Below are 12,326 nucleotides of genomic sequence, written 5' to 3' on the forward strand. Positions count from 1 at the left end.
TATCTTATTTTACTAGGTAAAAAATTAGCTAACAGCATGTGTCGCGCTATCTAACGATGTTCTTCTAGAAACTCGTTGAAGTTAGGTTTGAGTTTATGCTAAATTTGATTCAGATCTCGGCTAAATGACCCTTTACGTTTCTATCTGTGTTCGACGCAGAATTGATGTTTTAATTTTATATATACTCTTATATTATATCATTTTATTATATTTATTAATATCTAAGTCGCTTCCGATTTATGTTTTCTTATATTTTATGTCCTCTTTTTAAATTATGAAAATTGTATTTAAAGGGTCTATATACTCTTGCATAGAAGAGAGTATACTAGTTGTTTTCCAACAAGTCGACACAAACATTATTCTATCTTTGTTCCACATTTAGTGAGTAACAAAGATAGGATGATATTTGTGTCGACTTGTATCTCTTGTTGGAAAGCAACCACTATAAATATTTCAGATAAGAAGAATTTCTATTTGTTAACGACAAATAAGAATATTTAGATTCTAACAATAGAGTTTTTAAATATCAGGTAAATCAATTCTTTAGCAAATAAATAAGAAATCGAAGAAGTATAGAACATCGATTCATCGTCCATACTTAGTTCAGATTCTCGCCACTGAGAGCAACGAATACTGGCGTGACGTTTTACCGACGCCTGCAGCTATATGGGTAGAAAGAGAGAGAGAGAGAGAGAGAGAGAGCGAGAGCAAGCTATTGAGAGTAAAGGAAGAGATGTTCGATAACAATACGTGAGATTAAGTTTCTACCGGAGAAAAATTTGATTATTACATTAATCATGAATTTCCTGGCTAAGAGCGTGATGAACATAGCAAGGACTTGCGTAGCAAGTTCCATTCAAGGTATGGTTATTGCAATAGTACCTATAATAACTAATCTATAACCTAGTCTATAACCTCCAAATTTTTCTAACTTTCTTAATTTATGTTAAATGTAAATACTGATAAATTTTTGCTGCAATTACGTGAAAGTTACATATTTCACTCAATGATGAGGGTTTAGTAGCAATTAACTTAAAATATTGAGAAATTATTTATGTGATACATTAGAAGTATTTTCTTCTAATTATGATAATATAGGACAATATTCTGCAGATGTAACTATTACAGCCATTTGTCTATTTTATGCGTTTATTTCACTATTTTATTCTATTTAATGTATTTTAGGTAGTCAATCAACTTTAACAAAATTCTGCGAGAGAAATTATACTTCAGGTAAATTGTCTTATTAACTAGTGAATATTATTTTTAATAATTTTTTTAAGTAAAGTTGTATTAGAAGCTTGATCCAAAGTTTAATTCTATAGATTATATAATAATGAATTAAAAATTTGTATTTGACAGGAAGCATATTAAGCATGGCGAGAGTATGCATGACTACAGCATTGCAAGGTAAAATTTTTAAGTTTCTGTACAAGTTATAGTAATAGAGGAGGGAGAAGTTTATAATTTTTATTATTCTTAATTGTGTTTTAAACTATTAGGAAAAAGAAATGAAATGAGAATAACTATTTGCGGTAAAAAATGTTTATAGCTTATAATATAAAATATAATTATAAATAATATAAAACATGTTATAGTATAAAACATGTTATAGTAATAAAATGACAGTATAAAAAATGTTATAGTATACAAAGTGACTATGTTATAAGAATAAATATTAGTACACAAACATCTTTATAAACATCTGTAACATCTATAAGTTGAATGAATATTTTGCATGTAGGAGTCTCGAGTAGCAGGATGATATCAAATGATGTATGAATGATGTAATTGAATTAAAGACATCATTAATACGTCATTTGACGTCGTCATGTGCTGAGATAATTTGCTAATTTCATTCATTAAGTTAATGTTGAATTATCTGTTGTGTCATATTTCTTTAAATTCAGGTGGTTTGTAATTACACGACAAACATACATTTAGACGTACGCAAGCAAAGACGTGATAGTTTGATCCATACGGTGGTTGTGTGTAACATGCGAAAATTAAAATTCCAGATAAATCTCTTAGCAATTCAATGATCTGCTTACGCGAAATCGCACAATATGCCAGGTGTATTATTCACGCTTTTGGTGAGTGTAACCGAGCTGCTCCTCTTGAGGATCGTTTGGTAGCGTCTCGAGATTCTAAAGGTGTCTCACGTCAGATACGTATTTACGTTTTTCTTGGGTCCGACTGCAAAAGTGAAGGGAGAAGCTTCGAAAGGAACTAGGTTTCTCATCGTATAGCATTTCTTTCGTTGCGGAAATGCGCACAGCCTTTACCTCTTTCATCCACGCGGACGGAGAGTTCGTTTCGAAGTTCGAAAAGAGATCCATCCGGCCACTTCGCAAGAAAGGGCTCGGGTGGCGTAAAGACGGTGTCCCAGTGTGTGACCAATAGCGAAAATCGCTGGGAATTGAGGGGGTGACGTGTCCATTTGCGGTTGTCCAATTGTCACGGGGTAGGTCAGCCGTATGAGAACGCCGTTCCCCGCGAGAACGCACCCCTTTTCGCTTTTCTTGCGTCCCTCACAAAGGGCGCGAGACACATGAATCGCTCGTGAAAGCGTGCGCAAGCGTGTCGCTTTATCAGAATCGGGAATTTGTTAACTCGTGGAAAATTATCCCCGCTTGTGTCTCGCGTAAATCTCTTGATATCTTTAATCTATTTTTTTACGATAATCATTCAATTTAGATTATGTCACATAGACTTTAGAAAAGAATATACATACATATATAAATATATATTTACGAATAGACACATGTGCAGATGTGCGTAATTTTAGAATTACATAATCTTTTAAATTTTCGTAGCTATTCTCGTAAATTTTTGTAGCTATTCTTGGTCAAAGGATTATAATCGCTCAGCAATATTCGAATTTCCTTAAACGTAACTGAAACCGCAATTAAAAGTTTAATTAGTATAACGCAACGGATATATCGTGCCGATTATCAATTTACTGGGTATCGGATTACAATTAACGTAGGATTGGTAACCACGAGAATACCTTAAACTCGTATTTTTTTCAGCAAGATCGCAATCATAACAAAAATTTCACGGAAAAGCGCGAGAATGCTACAAAAACGTAACAGCGATGACAGAGATTTTCGCAATGTAATCTTGAGCATTGATCTTGGGAGAGAAGGGTTTGCCTTTCATGCATAATAGATTCTCTTACTGATGGTCTCTTTGGTGCTGGGTTAAATCTAGAAGAGTTAGGACGGATTAGTTAGGCTCTAGACATCTGTCGTATTGACCATAGTGGTCAGTCAGTTCTCGAAGTGAACAACAATGGCACAATTTCGTCCCGACGAATGCTGCTCCTTGTCACAGTTCAGGTTGAGGGATGATCGCAGAATTGTCACGTCATGACCGTTTTCGTCTCACTTTTAAAGAACGATCATTTGTAATAAGTATTTCTTTCTACAAACCGTGCCGATCAAAGGCGAACCTCGTATTACGAATCTCCCTAAACGTAGGAGATAGTTATTTTCCTCACTTTTTTCTCTGAGAAGTAGAATCTCGCGTTACGTGTGTCGATGTTATTACTGATAGGAGCTATCGTCTAGATTCACTTATACAAATGATGTGGTGAAATTAATTATATATTTGCCCATTCAATATAAATGCTTTTCGTCATACGCTTCTTACAATATTTTATAATATTTGAGTTATATAATCGCGAGATTAAAACGTGATTTTTTTCCGAAATAATGTGTTATCTGAGAAGCTTTGGAAAGAGGACTCGAAGATGTTACCTCATAATATTCTATAGCACGAGAATCTTTCACCTTCTCAGGATCGTTAGATGATTTGCGAAATAGTTTTCTAAAATAGCTATTTCTTTCTTTCATCTCAATCTTCCTCACTATTCATTTCAATGTGAAGTTTTTGTAAGCTTCTTACCTATAGTCCGAGGAATTTGTCGTCGGACTTCTGAATTTTCTTCAAACGTTCTGTAAGCGTTGCGTCTTCGTGAAATATTTTTCAGTTTTTTTCCTCCTTATTTGAATAGTTAGCGATCTCGATACGATGCTCGATAATTTACGTGGGAGATAAAATGCGTGATCACTCATCTGCCGTTTCTAAATTGCACCAGTGTGGTTGATGATACAAAACAGCGATATATCTGAGAATAACAATTCAAACATCCTGAAAGGATAAAATCCTTAAAGAAAAGAAAATCGATCGTTGATCACTGGATAATTTCCAGTCATTTATGATTTTCGAGTTAATTGTATCGAATCAGAAAGAAAACGTAAAAGAATTAAAGTTTCAAATGAAATAAAAAATGGATGGGATTGTGTGAATGTATACGAAATATATACGTATTTCGATGCATATTAATTCTTATTAGGCTACAGATGATTGTATTATATCTGTGAGCCTTCGCTACCTGAAGTTATTTTTATGACGGATAATCTCTCAATCATTGCCTAAATCTTCACCCATTTCTTACATAAATGTGGAAAGTGATTGTGATAACTTCTGTTAATTCAGGTATAGCACAAATCAGATCACATACCTCATTATCAAGACTTCACAAATATGGCTCATATAAAAAAGTTAGAAAAAATAATAATCCTTTCGGAGCCGGGACGCCATTCATGAAGGGCATAATTTTAAAGAGCATCATTAAGAAACCAAAAAAACCTAATTCCGCAAATCGGAAATGCGTAATCGTGAGGTTAACAAATGGCAAAGAGATGACGGCATATGTGCCAGGTAAGGTTCGCAACTGGCTGCTTGGTAAATGGACAATAGTTGCACTTGTCGAATTATCATTACACGAAGGCAACTCGATGCCGTTTCGTAGGGACTACATAATCTATTTCAGGATTAAATTTTTTTTCAGGAATTGGCCACAATTTGCAAGAACACAACATAGTGCTTTGTAGAGTCGGGCGGCTACAAGATACACCAGGTGTAAAGATTAAATGTGTGCGCGGCAAGTACGACTTGCCTCATGTGATTAAACGCAACTAGTCCGTAGCCCAACTCATTAGCTATTATTACTATTATATCTGATTGTGTCAGAAAATTAATGAAACTTTCTGTAAATAAAAATCGCTGGATACACATCGTTACTATCTGCTGGACTTTTGTTAATCTTGTACACAAACTTTTTAATAAGCGAGAACAATAACTGTTTCCCGAAACTGTGACTGTAGTTCTTTTTATTGGTCCCTTCGGGAATCTCTCATATTTCAAAACTAATAATTTATTATAATTAACAACATTATATAATTAAGCATTTAAGGTGCACATCGTGACAACAGGAAAAGCGAACTCTTCTTCTGCAAGAAATCCAGGAAATCTAATGAGATTTTTTTAACCAACGTTTCAAAGGTATCTTTAAGATCATGGCAATCGACATTTATTTATTTTACATAACAGGATGAAGAAGCGATCGCACGTACCCATTTTCAAGATGGACACGATTTCCGTGGCCGATTGGAGTCCTGCAAATCAGTCGGCCTTTTGACACACTTTCCGAGTACCATGCCGCACCTTAGTTTACCGTTAGCCGAATCAGGCGTCCCTTGGCGCATCGACGGGAATAATGCGGTCCGGTATCGCGAGATGTCACAATGGAAAAAGGGTCGTGACACACAGTCTCCGTTCTCCTCGGTAATATTACGGAAGGGTTGTTCGTCCGGACTTTGCGCATCTGCACCCTGCATCCATCCACCCACGCGGCCACTAGCTATTGACCATATGACATGCTGACCAACATCTTGATATTTTGGAAAGACTGGTTCTCAACCTAAATCCTGGCCTCGATAGAGACAAAGAAAGGTTCTTATATGACGAGCAATTAAAAAATCGTCGCAACAAATGCAATTTAAAATCTCTCTGTGTGAGCTTCTCGACATGTGATCGCTCGATTAGTTTCACAATCATGTTTGCAGAGCTAAGGACAATTTTTCAATCGTAAACGTAACTTATTATTATTTATTAAAATAAGAATTGCTTACGAGTAAATTTATCAACTTGTTCGCTCGCTCTTTTCTTTGATTTTCGTGAAATTAACATTTTTGGTATAGTTAGATATTACGAATTAGATGTATTGAGAACCCGTTATAGATACGCCTACGGTCATTTGAAGGGACGGTGAAACCAATCAGCACGAGGCGTGCGTGCGTCAGTGTGTTTAATTAAACTTTCATAACGTTCGTTTGCTCTGTTTTGCAGAAAGCTGATGTCATGACGATTTTAAGCAACTCTCCGACGTTCGTAATTAATGATTTTACGTAGATGACACAATTTTGTAATAATCAATTCAGTGCAATTTGTTATAAATATTCATTGTGTAAGAAAAGCAAAGCACAATGTGGTTGGGCAGTTGTGCTAACAAGTAAAATCTCTTAAGCATAAAAGAGCAGCGGGACCGTCGCCAACCATCACCGGTACTTTTATAAACGGCACGCACACGGTGTCCGATTACTAAGCCGAATAGTAAAGAGTTGAAGTACCATCGTACGACAGCAGGGAAGAAAGTTTGCTCTCCATTTGTTTGAATTCTTTCGGAATACTAGGAATGTCTGAACATTCGGATATTTTGTATATCTTTTCTTTCTCTTTTCTTTCAATTTCGTTACGCAGGTCGAATTCTCTTGACAGGTAATCCTCTCCGTGTGTTCTGTTACACAAAACAAATCTATATTCTTGAATAGTATTTTTTTTTTATACGCTCGAGTTTTAGAAAAAATTTATTTTATTTTTTCCTTTCTAATTCTCTTTCCTCTTTTTGAGAAAAGTAGTTTAGTTAAACTGAAGCGTATCGAAGTCACTTTAACAACTGTTGCACACTGCCTAATTTTTACTAAATGCTGGCCAAAACAATGATAGTTCTTTCCCGAAGTTTTGAACTATATTAATAAAAAGTCAAACATTTTTTACATATGACATAATTCCTGACATCATTCATTTGTTCCGGAATAATTGGTAACATTAACCTAATATTGTTCTTAACATCGCACATATGCTCGCTGTAACAGCGACAACATACCAAAAAAATCTATAATCGTAGGTTTATGACACAAATATGTAGGTTTATGATAAAAATATGCTTTCGATTTCTGAAAGTTAGCAGAATATGTTGTATCATCCATTTTTATTATTTTAATAGTTATAAGACTTTTAGAGAGTCATATAACTTCAAACCTTGGGTTTCGATCAACATTTAACATGCATTACATCAAAATATTCTAGAAGATAACATTGAATAAATCGAGTTTCGTGGAGCATTCTGTAACTTAAATATATAGCTGAGATACAAATATTCTTTAAAAAATTAAAAAATCAGATCATCGATTAAAATCTTATATTTCGGATATGGCCTAGACATTTAAAGAAAAAACTCTTTAAAATCACTTCAAGAGTGTTACATGATAATGCTCGTTAAATAGGTCTTTAAATCTCAAAGCGGGTTCTTCGTCGTAGATTATACTCGTGACATTTCCTAACGCTTCAACTCAAATTGTGTGTAACTTTTCAACGGTACCCAACGCTTCACCCTCGTTTCGCGCGCCGGATAGATCCATCTTCATCGATCTACAAAGAATTCCGTCGAGAAATCAAATGCATGAAGTGCAAGGGGCGTGTTCATCAATACTGTAGAAACGGGATAAGAAAGCGTCTAAAAGAGAGAAAGAGAGAAAGATTTTTCGAAGGGAGAGAAAGAGAGAGATACGACTTATGCGGCTTACCGGAAGCGAACACCCTCTAAGGTCTGTTAGTAAAACTTGGTCGGTGGTCCACCAACAAGATAAATTGAGAAGTAATTACCATCAATGTGTCTGTATATCTACCCCAAAATGTCTTGGCTGCGACAACAGAATTCCTCGCCCTTCCCTTGCTTTTTTTTTATGGGAGGCAGGGCTTTGGCGATGAGTTTTACTGAGTTCTAACGGAGTTTAAAAGACGCAGATGTTTTCGGACTTCCTACGGTGATCCCACCACTAATGATCTTATAAAATTGCACTTATGGGCCAAAAAATAGAGCGAGAAAAAAAATGAGGAAGCTATAATCGGTTTTCTCGCAATGTATGATATTCCTCCCGCGGTTCTTTCGTCGAATTTTTCTATTTTTTTTATTGATATTAAACAAGACAATTAAACTTTTGGTATATCTTTGACTCGGTATATCTACTACAAATGTTTAATTTTATAGTTCTTACGGAAAATTCCCTCGACGTTATTTTAAGAAACGAGCTGCACATGGCTCTAGAAAAATATCATGAGATAGTTCCAGTAATTAGATAATATATAATGTGACGAAAATGTGCGGTTCGGTTGCGTTTCATATTTGTTAGGTTTTAGCAACCACTGAGTCATTTTTGTCCTTTGAATCTATGCCGCCTATTGACATTTAGCGGAACGTACGTTTCCTTTGGAAGTACTGAATGTATTTTTAGGACGAGGAGATACCTGAAATCTATTCTTTCATATATTTAGAGCAAATGGTGTAACCGAACGATGATTCAACACAATCGCGTAATGGTTTTCCTTTCTACGTTACATTTTATTAAATTATTCCAAAAAATCGAGGCAAACTTCAAATCCTCTCATTGCTTTAACGTCACGTACGTGAGATTCAATCATTTAACCGATATTTTTGTATGTCAACCTGAGTTTCCTACACTGTTAAATCCGTAGTGTCAAATTATACTCAATTTAAGTTATTTTTAACCATTCCTATAAGTCGTCACTGCTTCTACTTAATATGTCGTTAATATGTCGTTAATATGTCGTTAATTTAACTAATGTAATAGAGTTAAATAATTTAACTTAAGAAATGTATTAAATTTGATTAAAATTTAGTTTATTTTTTATTATGTGCACGTTAATGTAACCTTTGTTTTAGTAAAAAATGACTTAATATTATTTTAAATAGGTTGATTAGATGTGGTTGTTTTTTTAAACACATGTTTTGTGTTAAAATAGTAAATTTTGACACATATAATAGTTAAAAATAACTAAATATTATTTAACTCAAGAAATTAGTTTAAATTTGACCCTCCAATATTTAACAGTGTATCTGTATATTTCTATTCTTTAGATAGAACATCGTTCGATTGCGCGATATATTGCTTTCATTGCTAATCGTCTTCATCACTTGTTACGAGAAACTGTCATTAATGATAGACTATATTAATCGGCTATGTAATAGACGAGAAAATAAAGTTTCCCTCGACTTATTATACATAGAAAAATTGCCGAAAACAGGTTACACGAAATGCACTGAGAAAAAATATTTAAACATTTATTTGTGGAATATAAAGTTCATTTTTATAAAATAAATGAAGTTTATTTTATAAAATTTTTATGAAATAAGATAGATTTTTGCGAAATAATATTTATTTCTATAAAAAATATAGTTTATATTGAGCTAATAAATTTTCAAGTATTTTTTCTTAATGTGAGTTTTATTGAGTACACAAAAATAACAATAAAAACGGAAAACAAAACAAATAATAATAAACAGAGGAAAACGTTTTAATAGATTTTCACTGTATGAGTTTTGTATAATCCCTATTTATTAACGTATCGCTCTTCCGGGGAAAATCAGCGCTGTACCAAGAAAATGCGTCGCTGCGCGATTGTACTTGTGAATACTTCGGCAACGTTTATCTCGCCGCGCTCGGCTGCTTCGTGACATGTAAATTGAGAAATTTCGAGAAAAGTGAAAGCGAAGATCTGTTTGATACCGTTACGAAGTACTTTCGCGCGCGCGCTTGTGAGCAGATGCAAATAGTCGAGCGCATTCATCTGTCATGGGGACCGACGGCCACGGGGAAATATCGCAAATAACGGGTTGCGGCCGTCCACCGGCCACCATAGAAATGTGGGTTATGCAGCCAAAAGAGCAAAAATTTGTATACATGGAAAAGAGGGAGCGACGCGGTGAATTGAACGGCGGGGGTGCTTTCCTATAGATGACAAGACGCTTTAATCCGGCCCAGAACGGACGACTAAATTTGGCGTGATCGCGGGACACCGGCATAGGTAACAGCGTCGTATCAGGGATAACTGTTCCTTCGCGTTGACGATCTTCGCTTTCCTCCCCATATTTTCATTGATCCTTTCTTAAAATTTGGTATTTTACCTGAAAAGAAGCTACATCGCGAAAAAAAAATTGCTATTGTATCAAAGGAAATTTGATACATACTTGGATACATATATCTCGATCTATATTTGAAGCGAAGTGATGAATTGCATCAAGGATCAATTGCGTTAATGATCAAGGATTGTTAAATGGAACTATCGGCAACTTTAAAAATGTCGCAGTGTTACAGAAAAATGTTGTAGAAAAAATTCGTCACGCATGTGGAATTCGTTCCACTAGCTTACAGGATCATTAATAACTAGAACTTAAAGGGTCAGGTTTGAACATTTTAAGTATAAACTTCAAAAGAACCAAGGTCAACATGCAAATTTATTTTTTGCTCTTTTACCCTTTATCCTTGTAAATGTGAACTCATCGTCACGTTTGATGTAAAATTTGAAACAATGACTTTAGAGACTGTAGATACTAAAGAAAGAATCCAGTTCACACAGAGGATTCTTACGAATGTAAGTGGTGATAGAAAGTATAGCATAGGAAAACAGGTCTTATAAGTATTTCTCCTGTATGAAATTCTTGAACTTCATCAATTATCGGAAGTTATGCTACGAATGACGTACGAAAGGCTTGTCTCAGGTATACAATACAAATGTTGTATAATCCTTTCTCGTGTTACAGTTTGAATGGAAAAAGCCATTTTGAATGAAGGTTATAGTAATACTGAGAAAAAAGTTAGTAATATAATATATAAATAAATATATAAGATTTTTAATAATATATATAAAACTAATACATACATATATAGTGAATAACAAATGTTTTACCGTCCGAGTGTCAAGAAGCTGATTTTATCGTTTTTCCCGATTGCGGTTGCCGTAGAATTCAGCACTTAACAAAAATTTAATGATTATTGTTGATAACTGGTATGTTCTCTTGATAAGATCCTTGATAAATTCATAAGAAAAAATATACAAATTACGAGCAATAATCATTACGCGTTGACGCGGACTTTGTTGAATACAGCCAATAATTTTGACGTTGTTATACAATTGATACTTAAACCGACTTTATTATTAATTGTGTGGAATTTTTTATTAAAAGTATAGTTTTTTGCATTAACTTTTTTCGCAATACGTAATATTCTTCATTACGTATTCTTGCGAGCCTTCTCAGCGCGAAATATTGATTCTGTATCTTGCTCAGACAAAAAATTAACGATTATTATACCGTTAAATATTTTAAAAAGCAAGTATTCGTGCGTAAATGTCGGTGATAAACTTTATATATAAAGATGCCTGAAAAGACTGTAAATATAATGATGCGTTAATATTATAAACAAATAATTACATTAATGAAGTATTATAAATGAGAGATGTGTTATCAATACGCCATTTGACATCTTGCTACTTGGAGATTAAAGTCTAGTAATATCAATTGTACAACTTTGATATTATTTTTACGTAACATAATTAATAAGTAATATAATTAAGTAACATAATTTTTAGGTAATATAATAATATAATTATGCGAGTATCTACCATAATATAATATAAATCTACTGAACTATGTAAATATTCATCATGTATATATACGCTTCGGTTTATACTTTTTCTATAGCATCTGGAGGGGAGGGGGATAATATCTTTCCATCTTCTATACTTGATCGCGATAGTGAATAGCAATAGATATAGTGCTATACGTCTAATTTGAAAATACTTAATACCATTAACTAGCCACAAAGATTCTGAAAATCGACAATAGTGGTCAACGATGGACATGCCGATATGTTAGTGGTCAATAGCAAGCGGACCTTCCCTACTACAGCAGCTAAGGAGATCCCTTGCCCTTTTGGAAGGGATGAAACCTATAAAAACGATATTTGCTACAATTCAGCAGTTAGAAGGATTTAGCATTTCTCAAAGTGCGTATGGAAAGAAATACGAAATATTAGTTTCCATCTAAAGCGACAGCACGGTAATGGGAAATCATTTACAGTGTTATGATATTAATGACAACAAGTGTCGTGGATAATTTATATGTGCGCAATGTGTATTTACGAATTTTAAGAAATTTAATGAGTTTTGTGCATCTGCGATGAAGGAACAAATTAAATTTTATGTTTGATCATACGATTAACACGTTAACTGTCACGCTGGTTTCCGTAGGTTGTTCTAAAGCTTAACTAAAGTGTGAGTAACTAAAATTACAATCAATATATATATATATATATATATATATATATATATATATATAT

The 12,326-nt window shown here is 34.0% G+C and overlaps 3 protein-coding genes across 8 annotated transcripts in view; 2 read left to right on the plus strand and 1 right to left on the minus strand.

Moving 5' to 3' along the window:
* The first annotated feature begins 673 nt into the window (after window positions 1–673).
* LOC116847048 (40S ribosomal protein S12, mitochondrial) lies at window positions 674–5,093 on the plus strand. Its single transcript, XM_032821623.1, has 5 exons — window positions 674–861; window positions 1,186–1,233; window positions 1,363–1,410; window positions 4,504–4,728; window positions 4,859–5,093. The coding sequence occupies exons 1-5, from the start codon at window positions 798–800 to the stop codon at window positions 4,987–4,989; spliced, it is 516 nt and encodes a 171-aa protein (XP_032677514.1). The 5' UTR covers window positions 674–797; the 3' UTR covers window positions 4,990–5,093.
* LOC116847045 (zinc finger protein 511) overlaps window positions 3,591–12,326 on the minus strand; it is a 12,793-nt gene continuing 4,057 nt past the window's right edge. Inside the window, exons 4-5 of one of the 6 annotated variants that reach the window (XR_004378644.1) lie at window positions 5,424–5,777; window positions 3,591–4,155 (exon numbers count right to left, since the gene is read on the minus strand). Coding sequence is in view for 3 of the 6 variants with exons in the window: in XM_032821619.1 (XP_032677510.1) it covers window positions 11,802–11,936 (135 nt within the window). In the remaining 3 variants the exon portion in view is untranslated. Of the gene's footprint in view, window positions 4,156–5,154; window positions 5,783–9,383; window positions 11,937–12,326 lie in introns of those variants that run through there. The other 5 variants (XR_004378643.1, XR_004378645.1, XM_032821621.1 and 2 more) reach the window with 5 other exon arrangements.
* Window positions 11,905–12,326, plus strand: part of LOC116847044 (protein giant) — a 2,622-nt gene continuing 2,200 nt past the window's right edge. Inside the window, exon 1 of the mRNA XM_032821617.1 lies at window positions 11,905–12,046. The gene's annotated coding sequence lies outside the window, so the exon portion shown is untranslated. The remainder of the gene's footprint in view (window positions 12,047–12,326) is intronic.

This window comes from Odontomachus brunneus, unplaced genomic scaffold (assembly GCF_010583005.1).
Source record: "Odontomachus brunneus isolate Ranch 3 - 2012 unplaced genomic scaffold, Obru_v1 Obru_scaffold_073, whole genome shotgun sequence".
In the NCBI taxonomy this organism is placed as follows: Eukaryota; Metazoa; Arthropoda; class Insecta; order Hymenoptera; family Formicidae; genus Odontomachus; species Odontomachus brunneus.